We start from the raw sequence: 23339 nt of genomic DNA on the forward strand, positions 1-23339 counted from the left end.
ATTCTTGGTACCGTCATCTTTATTCAGGGCTATGCATTGCCTGTCTGCTCCCAATCTTACCGACTCTAACTTGTTCTTCAAATAACTACCAGAGTGATCTTTTATAAACAGAAATTGGACTGTGTTGCTTCCCTGCCTGGAAACTTTCCATGCTTCCTCTCCTGCTTTGCACCTTCCTTAGGGCCTCACCCTGCGCAGAAGGGGTCCCCAGCCTGACCCCACCCACCTGAGTTAGCCCCGTCTGTTTCCTGAGCCCACCAAGTTCTTTCTCACCTTAGAATCTTTGCATCATTTGTTCCGTTTGCCTGGAACTTTCCCCTATTCCACCCTTGTCCCCCGGTCTCCCCTCCATCCTCATCTCCCACCACCAGCTCTTTCATCTTTTAGGGCCAATTTAAGTACCAGTTGATCAGAAGCTGCCCCTGTTCACCCTGCCGGCTTCTTTCCTGTGAGTATTTAACATGGCTCTCTGTTTATTCAAATGGCCTGTCCCATTGAGTTTTTATTTATTTATTTATTTTTAATGTTATCTCTGTTAAAGTCTCTGGAGGTCAAGGCCAGGTCTGTTTTGTTCACCACAATAAGCTTATGGCCTCAGGGCCCAGAGTAAGTGGGGCATGTTTATTGAATGAGTGAATGAAAGAGAAAGAAAGAAACAAACAAACAAACAAACTTTGATGATGCCCATTGATACCATACCAGTTAGATACGGAATACCTTAAGCTCATCTCAGACAAGTTCCTTTCCCAGGTTTAAATCCCCTCTCTTTTATCCGCCCCCCCCACACACACACCACACACCACATAACCCATATTCCTTGATAAGCAGCTGGCCGGTTCTCAGCAAAGGTGGAAACTTCCAGTTTGCAAACTTGACTTTCACTGGCAATTCAGAAATATTTGTCTGGGGATCTAATCACATGATTATTTCTTCTAGGCCTTGCGGCAGAGGGCTTCAGGCCCTTTGCTGAGTACCCGTGTCCTGCTCCAGTCAATGACACCATGTGGTCCTGTGTGGAATGTTGATGTGGAACAATACCCAAGGTTTTCCAGCCCTCAGCACTGCCAGCAACAGTAGATCAGGCAAATACCAGAATTGCTGGAGCCTCCCTATGATGGTGCGGAGGTGAAAGGCAGTGCAGGAAACCACTTACATCATGGGACGGGAGAGAGGAATTCTAAGGATCATTAACTGTATCAGCAGAGGAGCCAAGAGGCATTCCAAACCCCTATGGGGTGATTGCAGTTGCATAAGAGCTTGGCCCCTGCAGATCGGGACTGCGTATAAAGCACATCCTTTCCACTAAGTGTCCCATCTGTAGGCCTCCCCAACATCGCATACTGTGGTTATGAGTGCACAAGTCCCAGGCTGTGAGCTGGTTAAGGATTTCTGCTGTGTCTTGTTCCTATGCTTACCACCACGCCGGGTAAACGAACTGTCCACATAAGGCAGCGTTGTAAAGACGCCTTCACTGCTTCCCTCTTTCACCTGGAATACAGAACAGGAGTTAAACACTTGCGCAATAACGCCGGGATCACGCCCTGAGCCGAAGGCAGACGCTTAACCGCTGTGCCACCCAGGCGCCCCAAAGGACACTTCTTACACATCCCCTTCTTAACTTTGTGACCCAAGTCTAGATTTAGGAACCCCAATCTCTGATTACCATTTCTTAACCTTAGCTTTCAAATGATTCACCAATTTACACATGCAATTGTATTGTTATGCTTTATTCTCCGATCTCCAAAGAAGCATCATTTTGGAAATGTGAGGCGGGTCAGGATATGAATGTTACCCTACCTGTGATGTAAGTCATATTTACAAATTGAAAACGTTTCTGGATTTTTATAGGGACACTTAAAAACCTTAGGTGGCTTGACATATTCCCTACGGATGTACATCATCTCGTTTGAAATAATGTATTCGATGGAAGCAAATGACCTGCTGAAGAGCGTTCTTCATCTTGCTTCCCATAATAACTTGCAGCCTTATCTCATTTCTCAAAATGCTTTCCAGTTACGGCCAGCACTTGATCATTTGAGCACACAGCACTTTACCTGAATGGTTCTTGTGATGGGTTTACCTTTCTGCCTGTTACCTGTCCTGAGACCATCCTCAGCAGGTGTAGTTGCTGAGGCTGGAGTAGAGAACGTGAATAGGGAGCATGGAATAAGGACAAGCCACGTCTGGCTGTTAGCATCGTACAAGATCTCCTTGACCTCAGTCTCCTTCGAAGCCTCTGAAAGTCCGAGTCCCCAAGCCTTGTCCTGGGCTCATCTTGCTCTTTCTAAACACTTGTCCTCACTTATCTCGTTAGTTTCTGTGGCACTGAATACAGTCTACATGCTACCACACCAACAGCCACATCTCAAGCTGTGACCTTTCTTCTAGGCCCCAGATGTTGATATCTAATTGTTTACTTGATAGAAGCGTTAACTGTCTCTTGAGCGTCTCGAGTCTGGCTTGTTAAAAATGGAATTCTTGATCACTCCATCGGCAAAAATGTGTTCTTCCATTTACCTGTTGTTTAAGCCAGAAAGCTGGCTGGCAATCATCCCACATATTCTCTCTCTTTCTCTCTCTCCTCACCGTCTCCGTGTCTCTCTCCTGCTCGTTCCCTCCCCCACCTTTCTCTCTCCACTACCTGCTTTATCCAACCCATCAATAATTTCTATTTTGTTTTCTATCAAATGTTTTTCAAACTCATTCATCATATTTCCATTGCCACCTCCCTAATTCTTGGTACCGTCATCTTTATTCAGGGCTATGCATTGCCTGTCTGCTCCCAATCTTACCGACTCTAACTTGTTCTTCAAATAACTACCAGAGTGATCTTTTATAAACAGAAATTGGACTGTGTTGCTTCCCTGCCTGGAAACTTTCCATGCTTCCTCTCCTGCTTTGCACCTTCCTTAGGGCCTCACCCTGCGCAGAAGGGGTCCCCAGCCTGACCCCACCCACCTGAGTTAGCCCCGTCTGTTTCCTGAGCCCACCAAGTTCTTTCTCACCTTAGAATCTTTGCATCATTTGTTCCGTTTGCCTGGAACTTTCCCCTATTCCACCCTTGTCCCCCGGTCTCCCCTCCATCCTCATCTCCCACCACCAGCTCTTTCATCTTTTAGGGCCAATTTAAGTACCAGTTGATCAGAAGCTGCCCCTGTTCACCCTGCCGGCTTCTTTCCTGTGAGTATTTAACATGGCTCTCTGTTTATTCAAATGGCCTGTCCCATTGAGTTTTTATTTATTTATTTATTTTTAATGTTATCTCTGTTAAAGTCTCTGGAGGTCAAGGCCAGGTCTGTTTTGTTCACCACAATAAGCTTATGGCCTCAGGGCCCAGAGTAAGTGGGGCATGTTTATTGAATGAGTGAATGAAAGAGAAAGAAAGAAACAAACAAACAAACAAACTTTGATGATGCCCATTGATACCATACCAGTTAGATACGGAATACCTTAAGCTCATCTCAGACAAGTTCCTTTCCCAGGTTTAAATCCCCTCTCTTTTATCCGCCCCCCCCACACACACACCACACACCACATAACCCATATTCCTTGATAAGCAGCTGGCCGGTTCTCAGCAAAGGTGGAAACTTCCAGTTTGCAAACTTGACTTTCACTGGCAATTCAGAAATATTTGTCTGGGGATCTAATCACATGATTATTTCTTCTAGGCCTTGCGGCAGAGGGCTTCAGGCCCTTTGCTGAGTACCCGTGTCCTGCTCCAGTCAATGACACCATGTGGTCCTGTGTGGAATATTGATGTGGAACAATACCCAAGGTTTTCCAGCCCTCAGCACTGCCAGCAACAGTAGATCAGGCAAATACCAGAATTGCTGGAGCCTCCCTATGATGGTGCGGAGGTGAAAGGCAGTGCAGGAAACCACTTACATCATGGGACGGGAGAGAGGAATTCTAAGGATCATTAACTGTATCAGCAGAGGAGCCAAGAGGCATTCCAAACCCCTATGGGGTGATTGCAGTTGCATAAGAGCTTGGCCCCTGCAGATCGGGACTGCGTATAAAGCACATCCTTTCCACTAAGTGTCCCATCTGTAGGCCTCCCCAACATCGCATACTGTGGTTATGAGTGCACAAGTCCCAGGCTGTGAGCTGGTTAAGGATTTCTGCTGTGTCTTGTTCCTATGCTTACCACCACGCCGGGTAAACGAACTGTCCACATAAGGCAGCGTTGTAAAGACGTCTCCACTGCTTCCCTCTTTCACCTGGAATACAGAACAGGAGTTAAATGCTTGCGCAGGACAAAGAGGTGATTGATAGGTGTAACCAAGGACCCCCAAATGGGTGGGTGGCTTAAAACAAGAGAAATTAATTTTCTCATAGTCTCGGAGGCTGTAGATCTGGTATCAAGGTGGCCTCAGAGTCCTGTGCTCTCTGAAGTCTCGAAAGAGACCGTTTCTTACCTCTTCCACCTTCTGGCGGTTGTAGTCCTTGGCATTACTTAGCTTGTAGTTACATTATTCCAATGTCTGTCTCATTGTCACGTGGTGTTACATCTGTGTGTCCATATTCCCCTTTTTAGAGGACACCGGTCATTGGATTTGGACCCATCCTAATTCAGTTTGACTCCATCTAAACTTGATTATATCTGCAAAGACCCTATTTTCCAAAAAGGTCACATTTACAGTTTCTGGGTAGATACGAATTTTGCGAGCACACTCCTCAGCCCAGTACAGTAGGTTCACTTGGATTCAAATATATCAGATAATACCTTGATAGTGTTTTTGAGTTGTATTTGAAAACAACCTCACACTCATAACAGTAGAGGAAATAACTAAATTGGAGAATTTAAGCGTGCCTGTACAAAAAAATTTTAAGAGGTTTGTCAAAGTTTATACTTCGATTACCATTCTGTCCACATGCAGGAAACTGGAGCAGACCCTGGGCTGGGGTGTGTCAGATCCTCCTCCGTCATCCTCCACTGATTTGTCCCCTTGCTTGGTCACGCCTTTGGACGTGTCATCTGTCAGCTTCATTCTAGGAGGCTCACACATTCCAGTACAGCTAGATGTTTTTCTCCTCCTTCTTCTGTCTTTCTGCCGTCTCACCTGTCACTTCTGTTGAGGGGTCCGTAACCTTTTTCCATAAAGGGCCTCAGAGTGAGTATCTTAGGTTCTGTGGGCCACCCGGTCTCTGTCACAACTACGTGACTGTGTCTCTATGGTGCAGCCGCCGCCAGAGAGAGTGTGTCAACAAATCCGTGGCCGTGTTCCACTAAAACTTCATTTCTGGATGCGTACGTGTGCGTTTTATATAAATTCTGTGCACCAGGCAGTATTACTCTTCTTTTGATTCTCCTACCTGTTTAAGACTGTAATGAGCATGTCCACCTTAGGCTAGAGTTTTTGGTCCTTCCCAGGTCTTATTTTTTTCTCTCAGATGATCTCTCTGCCTACACCTCACCTTTTGTAGCTCAGAGCACATTCTGGATGCTGTAAAACGCTCCAGGTCTCTTCTTCACCCCACATTCTGTCCTTTCCCTGTCTTTCTTCTTCCTTCCTTCCCCCTGTGTGCCCTTGAGTGCGCTCTCCGCCCCTCCTCCTCGTTACTATGTTTCCAAAATAAATACCCACTGCCTCTAAATTATATTTGATGATTGCACATCAATTATGTTAACCATGTCCCATTTTCTAAAAATTGAGGGGTAGTGATAATAAGTCATGGGAATACTCATGAGATGGTCATTCCCTTATTCAAGATAAAAACAGGCTTTAAAAATCCCTACATAAAATGAATACAAATTGTAATAGTCTCTCGGTTATTGTTTGAAGCGTGTATTTTGTCTGCTGGTGATCAGCCTCCAAACATATCCAAAACTAGAACACCACACAGAGTCTTGGGTGCCCATTACCCAGCTTTTACAAGTGGCCGGTAATAGCCAATTTGGTTTCATTTGTCTCTCTCCTTCCCACCACAGAATTACACTGAAGCAAGTTCCAGACCTCAGTGATATTTTAGCCTGTATCTATTAAAGATCATGGTTCTTTTTTAAAAACCATACCCACAATCATATTATCATAGCTAAAAACCAATCATAATTTAATAGCTTTAAATATCCAGTGTTCAGTTTCCCCAATTGTTTCATAATTGGGCAGCCTCCATTCCGTGGGTCCCCATATATGAATTAACTTTATCATGCCCAATATGACTTCATTAGTTTGCCAGGTATTTATGGAGCACCTGATCCACCTGTACCAGGTACTCTGTTACACAATGAGGATTAAGCAGTGGTAGTGATGCCCACATTGTCCTCACTGACTTCACAAAGTTGTCGCTACAAAAAATGTTACAAATATGATATGAAAAATGCCAACCCACTAGTAAACATAGATTTTTAGGGAAGCAGATGGAGACGGATGGACATCTAACTTGAAGTTGGTAGGGTACTGGGAGTTGGAATGTGGGCAGTATTTTTTGCGAAGTGCTTAACATCTGTACCCTGATGGACTGAGATGAGTTTGGGCAGGTGGTGGTGTTCCTGGCATGGGGCAGAATTTACTGCGTTTAGAGTCAACCTAGGATTTAGGAAGCTTCACAGAGAATCATTTTTAAAAAGTGAAATCACTGGATACGTTTGTACTTCCGTTAAAATTAAAGTGAGAAGACCGGTTTTAGTCCCTTTGAATGTGTTAACTCTGATATTTTAAGGGTTTCTTTCCCTAAAAAGTTATTTCTAGCTAATTATCCTTACCAAGGAACTTAATCTCTCAGACTGTCTTGCTAATGTTCCTCACAATGGGGGCTGCTTCAGTGAATAGAAACTGAGTTAGTGGGGAAAATTAAATACTTAGAGGAGTTGATTATTTGGGGATTTTCTTCCAAAGTGATAAATGTTATCTGTATCATCATCTTTTCTTTCTTTCTTTTTTTTTTTTAAGTTAAGCCTGGTGCCTGGGTTGGAAGAAGGGAGGAAGGGCCCCAAATCCTCTAATGGGGAGTTGCTTACACCATGGCCCTTCCTGTCCCTAAGGAGGTAAACTGCTAGAATATGTTTGATTTCCCAAAATTTCAGGGAGCAGACAGGGATGTGCGCTTAGGTCAACATGAATGAAGGGCCGTCTGATAAGATTCTGTTCTGTTACTAGCAAATCAAACTGTCGTTTCCAATTGTATGTTTTCTGTTACTTCAAAGCTTTTTAGATAGAAACTTCAGAAAGAATGTAATTTCTCAAATTAGCCTGTTATAAGTTAGGTTTGTTTAAACTATGTACTAACAGAAAATAAAATTCCCCAACAATAAAATATATATAAAATACAATGCTAGAGAATTTTAAAGTCATTCATACGTTAAAGAACCTGGTGTAGGTTATAAGTGGGTTTATGATTTATATAGTAAATCTGTGATTGCTTGGATTATTCTAGCGGTTGCCTGAAAATTAGCAGTTACTTTTTCAGCTTGTACCTTAATTACTTATTTTTTGTACCTCCTCCCACCAGCTCTGTGGTGGCTTTAAATGGCCATTATTCATCTCAGTGTGCCCAGGGCCTAGAACAGTGCTTGGAATAAAGCACGTTGTTCATAAATGAAAGCTCCTCTACTCCTGACACTCTTGCCGTGGAAGGAGGCATCCACATGCTTAGCACAGAACACTTACTCTCTTACTGTTCAACCTGGAAAGAAACAGAGATGGTTTTAAGATGCTCATTGCACCTTAGATATATTTTTATGTTGCTCTTTTAAAAATCATTGCAGTTTAATATCGTGTAAATATTGCAAGTACAATACCAGTCCTCTATCAATTCAAATATCACTTTGATGGTTTCACCTGCAAAGACTTTCTGAATGCTTATTTTTTGAAGCTTAATATTGTAGAGCTCTCTGGTGTGAGCCAAAGCCCCCTACTTCAAATGGGTACTTTACAGTACTTGCTGATGATGGTAGTGATAGAGGCTTGTTGGAAGCTAAATGAAGAAAGGAATAAGGTATATAATTAGCACAGTATTTATAGAACTTCTGCAGACTGCTAGGCACTGTGCTAAGACTTTGAGATTCACCAGTAAAAAAGTTATAAAAAAAAAAAAAGTTCTCCAGCATAGTGGAGTTTATAGTCTTTGAGGAAGGTGGTAGAGGAGACAGACAACAGAAAATAAACATTACAAATAGGTAAATGATATACTATGTTAGGAGGCCATATGTGCTATGGGACAAGGAATGGAGAAGGTAAGGGGCAGTGTGGGTGGTAAGTTTGAATAAGGCAGGCAGGGTGGGCCTCAGTGAGATATGCCATTCAAGTCAAGACTAAACAGAAGTGAAGTACTTAGTCCTGAGACAAGGGGGAGGCACCTTGAAGGCACAAGAGGCAGCCAAGCCCGAGACAGAGCTGTTTTTCACAGCCAACAACAGGTAGACCAGTGTGGGGGAGTAATTATCAGAGGTGACTTTTTTTTTAACCTAGTGTGTGCAGTATTTCAAGGTATTTTTAAATAACAGGAGGTGTTATCTATGAAGGTCCACAGGAATGGTCAGTCACTGATCCTGGATGACATTTACTTAGTCCCAGGTTGGAACTGAGATCCGAATCTCATTTCTGTTACAAGAGTTGCATTTCCTTGCCACATGGGGCAGAAAACTCCTTGTTGCCACAGAGATGGGTTCCTGACTGTCAAATACACATGCACCACATCTTCACTCAGTGTAAGAGGAAAGGGAAGGGAAGATTAGCTTGTCTAAGTATTGACATAAATGCAGTCAGTAACTCCAGCCGTATTGTAAAAGAATTTTAACATCCCTACAATGGAACAAAAACATTAACAAATATCCTTCTTCCCAGAAAATAGCTAATGCCTTCTCAGAAAAGAGACACAAATAAGCTCCAAATTGTTCTTCGGGTGGGTGAGAATGATCCACCAGTATTTATACATGTTCACAGCACTCGATTTGTCATCCATCTTTGGGCTGGAATCATGAGCATAAAAATAATCAACACTTTCCACCACCTGCAGAACATCATCTGTACTTTTAGCTCATTTCCTTAGCACTTCCTGCAGAGGTTCCATCTGCTTTACATACCTTACTTCTCGACACGTGGTTAGAGCTGCTTATGCCACCTGAGCTGCATACATAGCTGGCGTTATGAATGGTTCACACCACCACAGCCCGCCATTGTGACATGGATTCTGTGGTATTAGAGGTTGGGCTCCAGAGAGGCTTGTCATGCTCGCACAGTATCTGTTGGGGAGAAAAATGTGACACCACATTTCTAATCATTTAAATTATGTCAGTAGGATTATACTTATTGAGGAAATCTTCTAAACAAAATAATGATCTATGAAATTTCTGGTCTTCAAACTTATACACTTGGAAGACTGATGAGATTTTCAAATAGGTCCTCTTAAAATGACTGAAAAAGAAAAAAAAGACTATATTATAACCTAACATTATGCTGAGAGTCTTTCTGAAAGATTTATAAACAATTTTGTTGAAATTAGTACTTTAAATACCTACGAGTGGTAACTATTTAAGAAATTATTTTGCAACTTACTAAAGCACACAGAGCCCATGTAAAATGACCAATATTTCCTAGATTATTAACTTGTGTAAATCTGGATCTCAGTATAAAGTTTACCTGAAATAAGATACCCTTTAATTGTTTGTTTCCATATGAAGTATTTCTAGCTTACATCCAACACCCAGACTAAGAAATACAACATCAAATAGAAGATTAAAGCCCGAGTATATCCTTAATCTTATGCCTCTTGGCTTGTTTTTGATCTTGGAGCAAAAGCTTTCGGCTTTTCATTGTTGAGGATGATGTTAGCTGTGGGCATGTCATATATAGCCTTGAAGAAGTATTTTTAAAATATGATTCCATCTTTTATCTCCACAGGTTTGCAACACCCACCTATAACCATGCAGTAGACCTTTCAACCCATGCACAATTGTTAGGGCTCTGCAATCTTATATTTTACTATTGCAGACCCTTCAATTTCCAATTGATCTAGATCTCATCTACTGAATCCTTTTTGTCTCCAAAGTATTTGGTCTGAACTATAAGAAGAATGAAACTGGCCTTACCCTACCCTTCATATAGGTCATCACTAACCTTTATGATTCACCAACAATGCCATGTCCACCTGGTCATTTCACAGCTTTCTTAAATCTGGGTCAGATGGACATTCTGTAGGTACTCACAGTTAGCCTGTGTATTTCTCTATTTTAGCACTTGTTTGTGATTTGTAATTTTAGGCTTAACATTCTGTCACTATCAATGGACTACAAGCCTGTTGAGAATAGGACCTCACGTCTTTGTCATTCTTGTATCCCTAGATCCTAACTGATGAAACCAATCAGGAGCCCCCTAAATAGTTGTGAATGTGTGCATTATTGAATTACATTACTGTTTTATGACATTTTTCTAAGTGCAGTAGGTTATATATTATTGTCATTTAAAAGGTCTATCTGTGGGCACCTGGGTAGTTCAGTTGGTTAAGTATCTGCCTGCGGTTCAAGTCATGACCCCAGGGTCCTGGGACTGAGCCCCACATCGGACTCCCTGCTCAGTGGGAAGTCTGCTTCTCCCTTTGCCTCTCTCCCCTGTCTTGCGATCTCTTTCTTGCTCTCTCTCTCTCTCTCAAATAAATAAATAAAATCTCATTTTTAAAAAAGTCTATCTGTATGTTTCTCCTGCCCCCTGAAAATTAGCAGGTTGCTAAGGGGAAGACAATCAAAATGTTGATGTGTCACCAACCATGTCACCACTGGGTCAAAGGGATGAGGAGTGAAAAGAGCATTAAATCTGGAACCAAGAGACACAGTCTCCATCATTTTGCCACTAACTCTTTATAGTCAGTTGGGCAAGTCACTTATCACTCCTGAGACTTGGCTTCTTAATCTCTAGTAAAAGAGAGTCAAAATGGATGTCCTCTAAGATGTTATATTGATATTATCTAGGATTCAAAATTTTTCACATGAGAACATGGCTTCCTTCAAATATTAGGCTTCTTCCCTTGGATGTGGGTACCAATAAGGCTACAAATTTTAAGTTTTGCAAAAGCAATTCTTATTAATGCTGTCGCATTTAGTTGGAGATCCTTGTTCATATCTTGCTCATAGTTAGTGCTCAATCGTTTATTGATGGAATCAGGATAATAGCCATTAAGACTTCTATGCCCAAAGAAAGCCACAGGTAAAGTTATTGGAATGCAGTTTATTGGAGGAGAAATATAAGAATGTACAAAATTGTATCCACTAGTTTTATTCAGCAGGCCAAGATTTACATGCAATATGGAAAATCTTGGGTGACACGTACACCATAGTTCACTTCCCATTTTGTTACTCTAAGAGTGAGAAACCCAAAGTCATTCCTGAAGAGTAACTATAATAGGCAGTTGGGCTTCTAAGGAATTTGGACTGCAAGCAGTTGTTGGTTATTCCCCTCTAGTATGTTTTATATGCCATTTTAAATTTAGATAGTTTATCATATATTTTTAAAATATTATTTCAGAGTTAATATGAATAAAGGTGAGAAAACAAAGCTCTCAGATTAACAAATCTGTCCTCAACCAGTACAGTGCTATGATTGGAAAATCAGAAACACTTAGATGCAGATGCAGATGTATAGGATACATACATTTTTTCCTCACTGGATTCAGCTCAGATTGGACTTTTATTAAAACATGCTCTGTAATGTGAACTGCAGACTGTATATGGATAACATGGAAAAGAGTCAAAAACAGCTATATATACATGGTAAAGAAACTGGTTCCGTCCTCAGAGGAGTTATTCTTTGCTTTTTTCCACTGGTCATTTCCTGGCTTTTTCAGTTCCTGGTCAGAACTCCTGCCATACAAGGAACTGAGTTCTCATGAAGTGAATTACTTGAGAATTACAGATAGGATAAGGTTGCAGGGTCACTGGTAGAGGCAGCAGAGGGACCTTTCTGATGTGCTCATATCAACACAAGTAAGCTGGGTAATCTTGAAGACCCTGTTTATTGCCAAGCAGAAGGATGCATTTCCACAGTATGCTCCATAGTGTCCCAGTATTTGAAAAATACAATTAAATCATCTGTATTGAAAACATTGTGCAGTGTGACAGTTTTTAAATATGCGATTGCATGATGAGTCGATACTAATCTCCCAGTAATCACAGAAGGCACTTTCATAGCGCACTAATCCAAAAGAGTATTTGAGATATACTAGTTTATCAGTTCTTCATGAAAATGGAACGAGGGCAGAAATTTAGAATTTGCCATACCTAGTAGTTCCTATTTGCATTACACACATATCTGATAATACATTATAAATATGGGGAATAAGATTCTTAATTTTTCACTTATGATACCAGCAAAGGAAAATTTATACAGTATTACTTTCTTATAGATGGTGGATATCTGCAGAATTGTTCATATCTATTTGTCACCTAAGATTTAATGGCTCATGTGTAACATACAAGCATTAAAAAATAATTTGCAAGATGCATCAACAGTAATTGCTTTATGCCATTAAAATAGAGTTTACGTATTACCTTTTATAATGCCACAACACTGTAAAAAGTTTTAAATCTTTATATACATATATATGGGTGTGTGTGTGTGTGTGTGTGTGTATATTCTTTTTTCAAGCCTTCCTGAATTACAGCTTTATTGAAATGAAGAACAGTATGTCAGAGAGTAAGTTCAAGCATGCTGCATTAACTTGTTTCAAACCTTCCAATGCCAAGGGCTTTCCCTCTCACACCTGCCCATCCCCATTACACCTTAGACTTTAATTCCTGCTATTCTTTCCTTCCTCACTCACTGGCCTCCTTGTATACCTGAGCAATACCAGAATATTCCAGAATTAGAATGTTTTCATTTGTACTTTCTCTGTCTGGAATACTTTTCCCCAGACATTCATGTGGCTTGCTGGACAAGGACCTTATTCATTCAAACATCACTTAGCGAGAGTGGTTATGGTTTCCTCTGTGTGCTAAAAAATGTAATCAGACAAAGAAAGACAAATACCATATGATTTCATTTATACATGAAATCACTCCTATGTGGAATCTAAAAAACAAAAGAAACAAAACAAAATTCACAGATTCAGGAAACAAACTTGGTTCCTAGGTGGGGAGGGGTTGGGTGATGGGCAAAATAGTCGAAGGGGGTTAAGAGCTACAAAATTCCAGCTATAAAATAAATAAATCATGGGGTTGTAATGTATAGCATAGGGAATATAGTCAATAATATTGTAATTAGTATGGTGACAGATGGTAACTAGACTTGTCATGGGGATCGTTTTGCAACGTATAAAAATATCAAATTACCATGATGTATACCTGAAACTAATAGGATATTGTATCTCCATTATACTTCAATTAAAAAAAAAATTGCCATCTATACCCAACCTATTCTTCCATTCCCTGTCGTCGTTTTTCTCACCATTATCAGTGTTTAACTATACATATTTTAATTTTTTGCTTATTGTCTGTTTTTTCCCCACTAGAATACAGAAGTATAAACTGCAAAAATTTACAATTTTTTTTTTCTCTATGGCTCCCCTAGTGCCTAGATCCATATCTGTCATGTAGTGGGCACTCAGTAATGTTTGTTGAATGAGTGAATGGCCCTGAAATTTGATACTGAAATGTATGTGCTGAAATGCATGGATTTGGGGTTTAGGGCCAAGCAGTCACTAGGACCAAGATGTAGAGACTCATCAATATTAACAAATCGGTTAATATTTTTTAAGTCATTCACACAGACCGTTATAGGTGACCATTTTATTTTACTTGCTTAATGCTTGCATTTATGAACATTATTTTGTGTAAGTTAAAAAGGGGTTTATGATACTTTTAAGAAGGGCCAGAGTAGAATGCTGTTTCATTATGAGTTAAAGAATGAAAGTTATGGAATATTGGAATATTGCTACAGGACAAAGATGAGGTCCTGTTAAGGATTTGTTTTGTTTTGTTTTGTTTTGTTTTGTTTTGTTTTGTTAAAAAAGGTAAGTATGGGACATCTGGGTGGCTCAGTCGGTGAAGCGTCTGCCTTCGGCTCAGGTCATGATCCCAGGGTCCTAGGATCGAGTCCCACATTGGACTCCTTGCTCAGCAGGGAGCCTGCTTCTCCCTCTGCCTGTCATTCCCCCTACTTGCTCAGTTTCTCTCTCTGTCTGACAAATAAATAAAAATCTTTTAAAAAATAATAAAAAATAAAAATTAAAAAAACATAAGTAGTGATGTGTTCTCAAATGTTTTGACAGAGGCTGATTTTAACAGAAAAGAGATGAAGCTAACCTTATTTAATTAATGGATCTTTACTTAGGGGAAGGTAAATGTGAAAGTCTGGATATAAATAACAACCAGGGTGTTGTCAGAATCATGTCAGAAAGAGAGAGAATTACTAAAACATACTGTAGTTTCTTTGCTGTCTTAGAGGAGCTGGAGGAAGACAGTTCTGATAAGGTCAAAGGTCAGAGTGGAAATTCATTATCTTATGGAAAATGTGTTACTACACGGGCACCATAATTGAACTTGTTTTAGTTGGTTTAAGAAGAACAAGGTGCAAAGGATTCTGACGTAGAGGCATGTTATAACAGATGAAGGGAAATTAGGGTCTGGAACAAAATGGCTTGTTCAAGCTCTCTCGGGAGGGTCATGGCAGACCCAGACCTTGAACCGAAGTGATTCAGGAACTTCCTAGATCAAGTTATTTGTATTCTATCGATGTTTTCTTAATTCGTACTAATATATTGTGAAGGTCTGTTACGTGCTGGCTACTGTTCGAAGCATTGTGCATCCAGTGTTGAAAATGACCCCTGCTTGCTCCCCATCTAACATGAGGAGACAGAAGGAAAAGGTGCAGTCAGAGAGGGGTAAATACTATGGAGAGAACAGAGCCTGACAAGGAGATAGAAAGCAGCTGCGGTGGGGAGGGGCAAGCAGGGGGAAAGGTGGCATTGGGGCAGATATCAAGACGGGGAGGAGTGGGCCCTGCGATTTCCAAGGATGGAGTGAGAGCAAAGGCTCCGAGGAGGGGCTGTCTGACAGGTCTGAGGAAGGCAGGAGTCACTGTGGCTGGAGCCAGAGGAGCAAGGGGCAGGTGAGGAGGGCAGGCGGGGCTGGCGGCAAGGCAGGCGGGGCTGGATCACAAGGCTCTGGATCACAAAGGGCCTTCAGCTGTTTCAACAGCTGACTTTTGCTCTGAACAAGACCCTGTGCCGTGCGAGGGCTTGGAGCGTGGTATCCGAATATGTGATATTTGCAGAGGCTCAGCTTGGCTGCTGTGTGGAGGGTACCTGTAAGAGCGCAGGGGTGGCATGCAGGGGGTGGTTACAAGGTTTTGTGTGTTGGGGGCAGGAGGGGGTGGGGGCTTTGACCAGAGCGGTGGCGGGCGGGGAGGTGTGAGGGTCAGGAGTGCTATGACCCTGAATGGAGAAGGTAGAGCAGACAGGATTCACTGACAGGTTGGATGATGAGTGTAGAAGAAAGGGGGGGGGATGTAGTGGGGACCCTAAGGCTTTGTCCTGAGCAGTTGGAAGAGTAGAGTTGTCCTTTAATTTATAATTTGTTGAAAAAACTAAATTGTATAATCGGTAGAATTTCACACTGCATGGATTCTGCTGACCTTTTGGGTTAGGTCATTTGGCATATTCCCCTTCCCCAAATATTCAGTTTTCAATGCATGTTTCCTAGAAGCTGGCAGTCAGGGCTGTAAGCTTGGTAAAATCCATGTTTGATTTTGTCCACTCTGCTTCCCAGACGGTGTTGTGTACTCCCATCACAAGGCACATGTCCCCGTTTTGATTTGTGGTTATATTAACAGCTGTGAGTAGCCATTGATTAGAGCCTTTTTGTTAGAAGTTACAAAATGATGGTCCTCTAATCCCATCACTTAGTCTTCACTTATGAGCTGAAATACTTCCATAAAGAGAGCGTGTAGTTATGTAAAGGTTCCTACAGGTAAGGTAGGCTAAATGCTGGATTCTTCACCCTTATTTCCTAATATTCAAAATAACGAGTTGGTTACCTGGCATTTTCCAAGATTGAACATTTCTTTTTATTTTAATGAACTCCTGGAATTAAACATCCCTGATGTATTTTATTCCATTGCAGGAGATTCTTACCGATGTTAAAATCATCCTCCTTTGTTCCTGGGGGTTTTCAAACTGCCCTCTGTTTCCAATAGCTTATTTGTTTCTATGTGACATTATGTTCCAGGCTTATCTTATGCATTTCCAGCCTTGAAATCAGTCACCTCACCCGGCAGCCTAGTTTCCTCTTAATGAAAAATCATATTGAGTGATGACAATCTGGTGCTACAGGTTGTCCTTGTTTGGGGCCTTTTCCAGTGGACAGAGCTAGGACACAGGTCCACATTTTTTTAAAAAAGAAAAATTATGGGTTCCTTGTGATGTTTCTAATTCAAATTCAGGAGTATGTAGGGTTATAATTTAATCTCATCAATCTTATATTTGCTTCTCCTTTTCACACGTTGAAATTTTCAGGGTCCTAAAGCATCAAGGTAATTACTCATTTGTCTTGTTGCCCATGTAGAGAACATTTCAGTAACAGAGAATGCAGTGTCCTGTATTACCTGAAAGGTCAGGGTGAAAGGAACATTTGTTGACAAGAGGAGGATGCATATTCTGATTAGAGCAAACAGCGTAGACAAAGATTCAGAGGCCTGAGAGAGCACAGTTCGTTTCGGAGAGAGCAGATACTAGTGTACCAGAGGAGTGATGGGTTAGGGAGTCAGGAAGAGGGGGAACGTGATGGGCCTCACATTCAGTGCTGTGAACGTTAGCATCAACCAGAGACACAAGCTGTTCTCTGTGTATAGTATGTATCTTGCGTTTAGTTGTGTTTTTGTTTTTTTGTTCTTTTTAAGATTCACTTACTTATTTTAGAGCCAAGGGGAGAGAGTGAGCAAGCAGGGGAGAGACGGAGGGAGAGGAGGATCCTGAAGCAGACTCGCTGCTGAGCACAGAGCCCGATGCAGGGCTCCATCTCACCCCCCTGCGATCATGACCCTAGCAGAAATCAAGAGTCAGCCGATTAACCAACTGAGCCACCCAGGCGCCCCTTGCATTTGTTTTTAATGAAAAGCATTTCTTTCTACTTTGTCTGTATAAGGAGAACCTGCAGGCTAGAACTCGATAGATGGCGGTCCTCGACTCCGTTCTACAACAGTTCAGAGAAAGTGTAGCTCAGTTATTTCCTACCACTTGAAGTGCTTGCATACTAATGATCCATTTTGTGGTATTTTCTTCCCACAGAGGACAAAGTGTGGACCATAGTGTCTCACGATCTGCAGATGCAGACCACGGTGGTGGGCTACAGCCCAGAAAAGTACTCTGTGACGCAGCTCGTGTACAGCGCCTCCATGGACCAGATCAGCGCCGTCACCAGCAGCGCCGAGCACTGTGAGCAGTATGTCTCCTACTTCTGCAAGATGTCGAGGCTGTTGAACACCCCAGGTAGGCTGAGAATGGAGTGTCACTCTTAATTACTATCTCCGCTGGTGCTCGGAATTACCTAAACAATCCAACAGGTGTGACTTATTATCTTAGAGTCCAGTCTCTGAAGTGCAGGCAGCTGTGGGGAAAAAAGCACATCACTTGGTTGGTTTTCTGGGGAATGAAACTAAGAAAGTACGATTTTCAGAAAAAATTCCATTGTTTTCAACTTACAGATTTTTCAAGTTTATGTGCATATGTGTGTGTATGAGTGTTTCTGGTGTTTAATTTTCAGTAGTTGCTTTGGGCAAAAGTGTATCTATCAGAGCCTCTTGTGAACTTCCAAGTAATACCTTCTGAGTTCTTCAGCTGTCTTTAACGTAAAGCTGAAAGCCTTCTAAAGGCTACCCGAGGTAAATAGCATGTAGAATAGTGATAAAATTTGGAGCTCTTTATTGTCTATAGTCATTTAACAGTATCTGCTTGTCTCTGGATGTTCGACCTAATTTTTTTCGTGATGGCTTCCTTTTAGCGATGCCTCAGGGCGTGTGTGTGTGTGTGTGTGTGTGTGTTTGAGGTGTAGAAAATAAAGATTTTTCCAAAGGATACACTAGAAATATCTTTTCCAAGAGATCCATATGCTTTGGGGTTCTTGGCAGCAAATTCAAGATGTTGACAGAAAACTAAATCCCTCAGTCTATAGTATAACAGAGTAGAAATAAAGCATGTGCTCGGAATCGGAGAAACAAACGTTCACACTTTAGAGCCTTGCCACTCTCCAGGTGTGACTTTGGTGGAGTTAATTGAACTCTTAAGCCTCGATATCCAGTGTCTTTTCCATTCAAATAGCTATATTATAGTGCCGACTGCAGGTGAGTGAGAATTTCATAGGGTCGTGTACTAAATGCTTACTCTAGGGTTTGATGCACTTAAGAACTTCACAAATAGCAAGGAGTGTATTGACTATTTTTAATATTAAGCAACTTTAGAAGTAGCATCATGCTAAATCACAGACCAATGGGCTATTTGCTGCCCCCAGTCAATGTCGGATTGGAGGCAATATTGTGTGGAATACTTACAAAGAAGAGTTATATATAACATTATATATAATATTTTAAAGGTTTGAGTGTTTCTTAATGTGCAAAGCCTTGTCCTGGAGTTATGGACGAGTGTAACCTGTGGACTCTAAGAAAGTAAAACCTGTAAATTGTGGACATGATTGGTTCAGACAATTAGTGCTTCTGCTGTTGGAGGAGAGGAAGTGATCATGGCTGGGGTGTTGAGGTGGTGCTTAGAGGCAGAAAGACGATTTGATGATGTTGAAAGAGGGTAAGCTAAAGTCTAGAAGACAGAATATGAGTGATTGTTCGGGTCATGGTGAGAAGTAGCTCAGCAAAAGCAGAGTTCAGTAACAAGAGGAAGAAATAAGGTTGGAAAATACACCAGAGAAACTGGGGGCAGGGAGGGAGGTGCTGGGGGTTGCATGGGGTGTTCTGCTGTGGAGCTGGGATTTTTTTTCCCTGAAGACAGGTGCTTCTCAGACTTCAGCAGGCATTGGAATAACCCAGGACATTAATAACACACAAATTGCTGAGCTCCAGTCCCCGAGTTTCTGATTCACTAGGTCTGAGGTGGGGCTCAAGAATTTGCATATGTAATGAGTCCAATGGAATGAATTGGGTCCTTCCAGAATTTGTGTGATGAAATCCTAACCCCCAATGTGACTGAATTTGAGACTGGACTGTTAGTAGGTAATTAAGGTTAAATGAGTTCGTAAAGCTGGTGAGGTAAGTGTCCTCATAAAAAGAGGGAGAGCAAGCTCTTTCTCTCTCCCACATGAAGACACAGTGAGAAGGCAGCCATCTGCAAGCCAGGACAAGAGCCCTCACCAGAAACCAAGATGGCTGGCAAGGTGATCATGGACTTCCAGCCTCCAGAACCATGAGAAAACAAATGTATATTGTTTAAGACCCCCACCTGCAGTATTTTGTTCTAGCAGCCTGAGTGAACTAATAACATGAGTTCCTAGGCAATGACAACATTGCTGATTTAGAGACCACTCTTTGAAAACCACTGGTGTAGGCCATGGGAAACCTTCCAAGTCCCCAGCCCAACTGTTCTTCCCTGCACTTGCACTTACCGTAGCCTTTTTCACAGGATCCTGTTTTCAGTGCCTGGAAAAGTCAACCAAGGATGATAGAAAATCCAGGGCACTGGTTCCAATTAACAACTTCCATCGGCTTGTTGGCATTGAGTTTCATGAGTGAATGCTCCTTATTGAGGTGCATTCCAAAGATCTCAATTAGTCTTCAGTCCTGGGGTGCAGATGAGGGTGAAGGCCAACTGCTGACCAGACAAGTAGCTTGCTACCATCAGCTTTATTTTCTTCCATTCTTCTCTTAGATTCCAAAGTCAACTTTCGCTTTCTGAACTTTGCTCTGGTGGTTACAAAACACAATGTAACTTTTAAATAAGTTCAGTTTACAGTTTGGGCACTAGGAGAATTAGGTTAGAAGTAAGCGGAAGAGTTTGCCTCTAGTGCTCCTGGTCTTGCTCTTCATTCCTTCCCTCTTCCCTCTTGGATGCTCTGTGTCTCCTCCCTGTAGCCACTAAGAAGCCCCATACACTTCCTACACTCCTTTTCAAAACCAGAGGGTTTCTAAAACATCAGGAAAAGTAGGATAAATTTGTTTTTAAACAGTATTTCAGTTACATCTTCTAATAAATAAGCTAAGCACACTTCTTGTCAACCTCCAGATGCCTTTTCAGGGGGAATAAATACTAAATTGGAATCGAGTTAATTGTTAATCCACACAATAGCAGATTATTTTCTTGTGATTCCAGACATTGTTTCCAGACCTTTGCAGATGATGATTATGCTTAATAGATTGTACTTTGAAAATAAGTTTATCATATGCTGCTTGCCTGTGTGTACATATATACGTATACAATTTTCACTCACAAAAGATTAGTACCTAATAAATGTTTGCTGATTGGAATGAAATGAAAATATACAATTTTAAATATTACCTCATCCTACCTTCAGGCAGTTGTTTTAAACAAGTGTGTGCCTCACCATGTTCGGGTTTGTCAAAATGCTGATTCCAGGCTATACTCCAGGAACTCTCTTTTGAGAGAACTTGGTTGGGGCCCAGGAATGTTTGCTTTTAAAAAACCATCCATGGACAGTTCTGTGAACCGAACACTACGAAACGCCCTCTTTAATTTACAGTGTGGAGGTCTCTCATGTTAGATTTTAAGGTTTCAGTTCTCCATGTTGGAGAAAATTAAAGGGACTATTAGAACTTGTCAGCCAATTAAAAGAAAATGGCATACATAATTACCTGCTCCTTCAGCTAACCTAGGTTGGCATTGTAGTATTTATTAATCCTTTTCATAGACCAGTCTCTAAATGTTATACAGTGAATTTCAGCCTTCCTTTCTGAGTCATTCTTCGTACTCCCAATTTCTATTTCCCAGGCTAGCTAATCTGTAGAACAGCTGAAGCAAGAAAAAGAAGCAGTTGGTGTAGCAAGTGTTTCTGTGTGATCGTGTTCTATATATGTCCAAATAAGAAAGAACACAATTTAATAAAAATCTTTAATTTGCTGTTTTAAGGAGCTAATGTTTGCTGTAATTGGGTTTTTTTTTTTCTCCTTCCTGGTAACATTCAATTTTAAATATCCATTTACTCGTTCTTAACTAAGACTGAATTATATTGGAACTTCTGTAGTAGTACTTGTGACATCTGTTTGAATACAAAGTATATTCATTATAGTCATGGCAATTAAAATGAATATCAAATGAGTTTGTAATAGCTATGCACTTAAAATGTTATTCTTTATTTTAAGAGCCTTACCCTGAAGAGTTCATTTGGGGCTCTATAGTTTCTAATGATACTTATGATAAAGAGTTGATTTTGTATGCATATGGACCTCATTTTTATTTTGATAAATATTTGGCCAACAAATGTAGAATTATTCATTATTTGTTTCTCACAACTTTACAAGAGTAGTAATGTTATCTCTTCTTTTTATTACTACAAAATTTAAAAATGGTATCAATTTTAAAGTAATGATCTTGTCATTCATTTGGTCATATCTATTCTTGCCATGTTACTATTAATTCAGTTGTTCTTAGTCAGCTTTGTAAAAGACATAGAAACAAGACAAAGTTACTTTATTCCAGAGAAGAGCCATAGAGTTTGGAGGGAGGCTACCAATTTGGGAATGAACAAATTCTACCTAAACAAAGAAAGCCATTAATGGGTATCCAAAACCAAAAGGATGTTAACATGTTTTATATTTATATCCTCAGAACTGCAAATGTAGTAATAACTGAACTTATGGAAGACAACAATCAAACAATGAAATATTCATCTGAAATAGTTTAAAAACCTTATTTGATAAGTTAGATACCAAGAGAAAGTTTCATTAGATTCCACTCGAGAAACATCTTAGTCAGCAATCCTAATGCTTTTAGATAAAATATTTCCCTATATTTGGACACAGCCTATTAGCCTGCTTTAAAATGCTTATTTGTATAACTTAGATGCACTGGAATAATATATTTATTTTACAAAACATTATACTTTCTAATTAAGAATTTTTTTGCTGAAGTATTTATTCCTTACATCTATCAAGATTTATCTAACTGTAGAGGTGTAAACTTGTTATGGTTCCTGTTTTTCTGACTATATTTAGTGTTGTTTTCATTGGTTTCCAGTGTTTCATTTCTTTTAATTTCTCAATGTAGTCTTATTCTCATAGTTTTATTGCTTGTTTTGTTGGAAGAAGCAATATAAATTATCCATCCTTTTGGGTAGTTTACTATTAGATTTTGTATCTATTGAAAAGGAATTATGTTCACAATTTTTGCCTGTAAAGTAAGCTGTGTAAAATTCAATATACTTTGATGATACTAAACTGTGATTTAGTGGCCTCCAAAAGACAAGAAAACATGACTCTGGTATTTTAAGTTGTAACCTATTTTTAGAAAAAAATTTCTAAACTTTGGTGAAGTTATTAAGAAAGTGAATTTTCCAAGTTGACCTTATGCATTATAAGAAAGCATGTTGTTTGCCTCTTGAAACATAGGTAAAAACATTGTTTGATGGCAGCTAAAGATTAGCATTTTCATTGTGTCCAGTCAGTATATTAATCAAAAGATTAATCATTTATCTAATTAATTACTGTGTTAAATAATTATACTAACACTGGAGGATTCAGTTAAATGGGGGCGGCAAAGAGGTAGAAATAACTAAAAGGGAAAATTAGAAGATTAAATCTAGTAATATTCCACACCCAGGCAGCTATACTCTCCATAGAGGGTGCTGTGGTGAAAAGAGACAGAATGATCACAGGGAAAATAGTTAGAGGCTATTTCAGCAATATGGATAGAATTGATGAAAGCCTGAACTGGAATAATGAATGAGATAATCAGTCCACAAATACATTGTTTCTGTGTATCAGGAATTGTAACATGTAAGCTGACATGTGGATTCATACAAGTTAAAAAAAAAACAAAACAAAAACAAAAAACGGCAGGGGGAATTCTAGTTTAGAGATGTCAGAATGGGTAATTATTTAGAGATGGAGGTCAGGGGACAAGTACTTGGGAGGAAATGAGGGAGGTCAGAATGGCTGGAGTGGAGACCTTTAGGGTAGGAGACAGAGAGAAAAGAGACAAAGGAGAGTCTTGAATGACTTAAGGATTCCACTCAAAGGGCAAAGGGAGTGGTTTTAAGTGGGAGATCCCAGCTATTACGTGGTGAACAGCATGGAGGGAGAGCTGGGTTTGTAGAAAGAGAACATCCCGCTCAGAGCCACCGCAGTATGGACGAGCCTGGATGTCTGAGAGGCTCCCTGGGCCTTAAGAGGGAAGACTTTGTTTCAAGTGTGGGTAGTAGAATCAACCCGAGTCATGATTGCTTATCTGTGGAGTAT

At 40.6% G+C, this 23339-nt stretch overlaps 1 protein-coding gene across 1 annotated transcript in view; it reads left to right on the forward strand.

Annotated features, from left to right (window-relative positions):
* CNTNAP2 (contactin associated protein 2) overlaps positions 1–23339 on the forward strand; it is a 1777718-nt gene that overhangs the window by 1097456 nt on the left and 656923 nt on the right. The window contains exons 14-15 of the mRNA XM_034648877.1: positions 16687–16777; positions 17215–17415. Coding sequence (XP_034504768.1) covers positions 16687–16777; positions 17215–17415 — 292 coding nt within the window. The remainder of the gene's footprint in view (positions 1–16686; positions 16778–17214; positions 17416–23339) is intronic.

This window comes from Ailuropoda melanoleuca, chromosome 1, assembly GCF_002007445.2.
Source record: "Ailuropoda melanoleuca isolate Jingjing chromosome 1, ASM200744v2, whole genome shotgun sequence".
Lineage (NCBI taxonomy): Eukaryota > Metazoa > Chordata > Mammalia > Carnivora > Ursidae > Ailuropoda > Ailuropoda melanoleuca.